Here is a 5,320-nt window from a genome sequence, read left to right on the forward strand (position 1 = left end):
TCTCTCTTTACATGTAATAATTTTAATCGATTAGAATATAATGATTTTTATTATGTAATATATTTTATGTTTCTCAACAAAGAATTTGTAATTTAGTCTCTTCTTATGCCCTTTGTTATATTTATAGTTTATTGAAGTAAAGAGCCTTTTGTTCTTATTAATTATATTTATATTATTCATTCCACTTTCAGAATTTTGTTCTTGATCATAATTTTTATACGTTCGAATGATGCTTTTTTATTTTGTATTTGTCTATTGAATAAAGTGAATCGATAGGAACAAATCGTCGACTCGCGTAAAGGAGCAAGGCAGTTGCTGGATTCACACTGCATCCGATTTGCGTCGGACGACACTCTTCAACCAATCAGAAAACAGGATTCCGATGGATTTTGCTTCATATCATCGGAATCTTGTTTTCTGATTGGTTGCAGAGCATCGTACGACGCAAATCGGATGCAGTGTGAATCCAGCAAGTGTCTCGCGAAATGTCTAAGCACTGAGACACTAGCTTGTCTCCAGATATTTCTCTTATAGTTATTGGTTTAAAACTTTTGAAAATGCACGTATAATTTCAATAATTATATAAAAATATATTTGGAATAATGTTTATTAATAATATAAATATTAACAGGGCATAGAACCAGTATTACAACGAACAAATTTAATCAAAATAATAATATTACAAATGTTTCGACTCCGATCGGATCATTTTCAATGCAAAACAACTTTATCATATAAAACCGGTCACATTGGTAAAATCTTAAAAAATATATAATAAAAATAATTATAACTTATCCTAATGTCGCTAGCATAATATCATCATAAAAAATTAATTGTAACATTTCCTAATAATTCAATTGTTCTTGAATTGTACGGCTTCAAGCGGTTATGCTAGTAAGCTACGGCGGAAAACTGCCCGAAGGGGCGTGATCGCGAGAAGTTGCTCGAATGCGTGATGTCCGAAGGCGTTAGCGGGAATCTGCCCGAAAGCGTTGGCGGGGCAGATCTTTATTCTCTCATTCTCGCAGGCACCAATATACGAGCTCTTGAGCAAACAATACGGATCACTGATTTTAATCTTTGATGCAGCGCTGTCTTCTTCTTAGCGAGCAGCAGTTACTTCGTGGACGAAAACAAACAACCCCAAAAATTTTTTCTGTAACAAAAGAAGCCATTGCGCTTCAATTGATTTTCTCAAACATCTTCACTTTTGTTTCCAATAGCCTAGAAATTTTTCGTAAATATTATTAATTGATCTATTAGATTTTCAGTTGCTCAACGAGCTTTTTGCTAGTGCTGGTTGAAATAAATAAATCAATAGTTGGACCAACACTTAATAATTAGTTTTTTCTCTATTTGATTATTTAGATCAATTTCCTGTCACTTACCTGATTAATTCTTCTTTGCTATAATTAAGAATGGCGGAACTTTCTGAAAAAGATAGGATAACACTGTTAATGATGCGAGGATGGGGAGTTCAACAAAGAGGGTATAAAACAGTACGCGATTATTTAATGAAAATTTTCGGACTGAAAATAATAGGATCTCTAAAAGTACTGTAATCCGTACTGTTCAACGTTTCGAGGACATTGGTAGCGTTAAAAGTCGCTTAAGATCTGGTAGACGTAAAACAGCAACAAATAATGATAAGGCATTAGATGTTTTACAGTCTTTCGTTGAAAATCCCCATATTTCCATCAATTGCACAAGAACACGAAATCGGTCATGCATCTGTCACTAAAATTTTGAAATTGAATAAATGGCATCCATACAAATTCCATTTGTGCCAAGAGTTGTCCGAAGACGATTTTGATAGACGCATCGAATTTTGTGATCTTATGATGGAGATGATTGTCGACGATCCTCTATTACTTAATAATATTGTTTTCTCTGATGAGGCAACATTTGAACTGACTGGAAATGTAAATAGACACAATTGGAGGTACTGGAGTTACGTTTCCTCACTGGAAAAGAGACAATCATACCCAATATCCACAAAAAGTTAACATATGGACTGGTATTCTTGATAGTAGACCAGTTGGCCCTTTCTTCATTGAAAACAATTTGACAGCACAGGTATACATAATCATGCTTCGCGAACAAATTATTCCAGCTATTCGAGACATAGCTGGTGCAAATATGGATGAAATTTATTTCCAACAGGATGGAGCTCCACCTCATTATGGTGTCATTGTCCGTCAATATTTGAATGAGGTCGTTGAATGTTGCTTATAATATGCTTGAAAAATAATTTTTTGTAATAAAGTAAACGATAAAGTTCATTTAGTTAAATAATCTTTAAACCTGCCTTTGCATTAATTGTTCAAGTACTTGACACACCCTTTTTTAGTTTTCTATTAAGATAAGTTAAACAATAAAAAGTACTTATCTAAAAATTAATCTTTATCTTACATAATGCCAGATTATACCCCGAATGAAATAGTAGATATTATCCTCGTACTTGGAGAATGCCGAGGTAATTATGTACAAGCTGCAGAATTATATCGTAATCGCTTCCCCAATGTAAGGCACCCGAACGATCGTACCATTGCGAGACTTGTAGAACGTCAACGCCAAAGTTTGTCCGCGATAAAGACGACGAAATAATATACCAGAGAGAGATGATCCACAGGTGCTTGCAGTGTTAGGTATTATAGCAAACAATCCTCATATTAGTACACGAGAAATTGGAAGACAATTAGATTTTCCAAAATCCACGGTGCACCGAATATTGAAAGTTCATAGATTGCATCCTTACCATATAACTTTGACACAACAATTGCAAGCCGGAGACTTCGAAAGAAGGTCTGTTTTGTAGATGGGCACAAACAATGATACAACAAGATCCGGAATTTTTTCATTACGTCTTATTTAGTGATGAAGCCACTTTTCATAATACTGGTCAACTTAACAGGCACAATTGTCATTATTGGTCTGTAGAAAATCCTCATTTGCATCGTGAAGTGAATCATCAGCAATGTTGGAGTTTGATCGTATGATGCGATATTGTCAATGGAAACTTAATTGGACCTTATTCCTTCGACGAAAATGTAAATAGTCACAACTATTTACAATTTTTAATAAATGATTTACCGAAATTGCTCGAAAATGTTGATCTACTCACGAGAGTCCGCATGTGGTTTCGGCAAGATGGTGCACCTCCTCATTATGCCAGGATAGTTCGTGACTATTTAAATATCAGATTCACGAATCAATGAATAAGACGTGGTGGTTTTGTAGAGTGGAGTCCGAGGTCTCCGGATTTGTCTAATTTAGACTTCTTTTTGTGGAGCTATCTGAAAAATATTGTCTACGCTGAAGCACCCACCACAAGACAAAATATGATGGAACGCATAACAAACGCATGTCGCAACATTCCAAGAAATGTTCTTCTTGCAACCATTAGAAGTTTTCAAAATCGCATTCAGTTATGCCTTGATAATAACCGTCAATTATTTGAACATTTAGTTAGATAAATTTGCTTATGGAGTGGACTTTAACATGAGATCAGACATTAAATCTTAAGGTTGATAACTAGATGATACTCGACCTTGCCTTAACTGGCTGGGTGACTCCTCTATCTTGCCTTAACTGGCTGGGTGCCCCCATGTGTCCACCTTCTCGTGGTGGGGGTGTTATGGCTTACGATCTGCTCGGATTATATCAGCTCAGGTTCAACCATGCTAAATGCTGGCCGACAAGGAGGTCCAAACTAACGGACACAAACTGAAAAGAACTATAGAACCTCACCATGGAGCGATGAAGGAGCACTTGAAGGTAGCGGTGAAGGTCAAGGTCAAGGTCATATTCGAACGTAAAATCTTCCGCTCTTTCGACTTCCGGGTTAAAAAATAAGGGGTTCCATTTGAAAAAATTGACTTGATATTGAAATGACCTTGAAGGTCATCGTCAAGGTTAAGGTCAAGGTCACCATAAGTTAGCCTTGTCTGTACCCTACAACTTTTGTATAAACAAATTCCTCCAAAATGCTTACCATCCGAGATATTCCTATCCGTTATTTAAAATGGGACACCCAGTATAATATCCATATAATTCTTTAGTAAGATCTAAAACTGCAAATAACATAAATTAATATATAATATACAAAAATTAATACCTCTCTCTTAAAACTCGACCCAGGAATAATTATAACATATTATCTGTTCGTCAACAATACGTGTTAATAAGAAAATATTAAGAAAAGATTACGACAAAATTGGTTGTAGTACAGAATAATACGTATTGTTCTCAATTTATAATTCTGATGCTAATGTCTATTGATTTTATTTTTTAGGATATGCTGTAATCGTATCTCAGTGAACTATCAGCACAAATCTACATCTTAGTGAACTATCAGCACAAATAAGTATTATTTTAAAAAATAAAATATGTTCTAATAACTTTATGTATTTTTGAATTGTTTCCATTCCAAAAAGAAAAGTTTGAACCACGTTAAAACAACTGTTAATACAACTTTTTGTTTGTTTGTTGATTTACTTTGTAAAATAATGTCTATTATATGTATATACAAGGTGTCCCACAACTCTCCTGACATATATCATGGACAGGTACAGCGGATTAAACTGAGACGGAACGTCTTCTACCATTCTTCAATTTTCGCAATAGTTAACGAGATATTTATTTATAAAGATATCCAAATTCGCCCGGCCCACCGCCAAATCCAAGCGCGCGGCTCGATAGGACCACCCAGCGCGGCGCGCCGCGCGCGCTCGTCATCGCTAGGCACGCGTTGTTTATAACAAGCAGCAATGGTCGTCGCTAGACATGAGTCGCGAATAGCGTCGAATTTCCAGCTATAATTATTCTTTGAGCTATGATCATTCTCTGTTCATATCAAAACGAAATCTTCGTACGAAAAATTTATTTTTGCATGCACGTATGTTCAGAAATATATTAGAAATTAATATCTCGGTTACGAAAATTAGGAAAATTGAGAACTCTTTCTAAGAACACAGTTTAGTTCGCTCTAAAGTGAACTTTCGTCGCGCTAGTCTCCGCGTTTTAAATTGTGAATTATTTCCTGAATATTTGTATCATAACAAAATTATTTACGACATAGAAAAATTGTTTGCGTGCATTTTCTGTACGTGTGCGTGAACGTGCGCACAGAAAAATAGCAATTCTACACAAAGTCAAAGCAGTTACTTAATATCTCTTCTTTTAGGAAGTAATCTTTAACAAAGAATATTTATTTTGATAATAATCCTAAAATGTACATATGGCAAGCGTGTTACTTTTTAATAGCATAAAAGAAATTTAGTCTAATGTGTTAAATTCTTAAAAAATTACGATTTTTAAT

General features: G+C 34.9%; 1 protein-coding gene across 1 annotated transcript in view; it reads right to left on the reverse strand.

Annotated features, from left to right (window-relative positions):
- Nucleotides 1–5,320, reverse strand: part of LOC108766619 (uncharacterized) — a 22,804-nt gene that overhangs the window by 2,515 nt on the left and 14,969 nt on the right. Inside the window, 1 exon segment of the mRNA XM_018516027.1 lies at nucleotides 1,389–1,431. Within this exon segment, the coding sequence (XP_018371529.1) occupies nucleotides 1,389–1,431 (43 nt within the window).

Source organism: Trachymyrmex cornetzi, unplaced genomic scaffold (genome assembly GCF_001594075.2).
Source record: "Trachymyrmex cornetzi isolate Tcor2-1 unplaced genomic scaffold, Tcor1.1 scaffold1189, whole genome shotgun sequence".
Classification (NCBI taxonomy): Eukaryota; Metazoa; Arthropoda; class Insecta; order Hymenoptera; family Formicidae; genus Trachymyrmex; species Trachymyrmex cornetzi.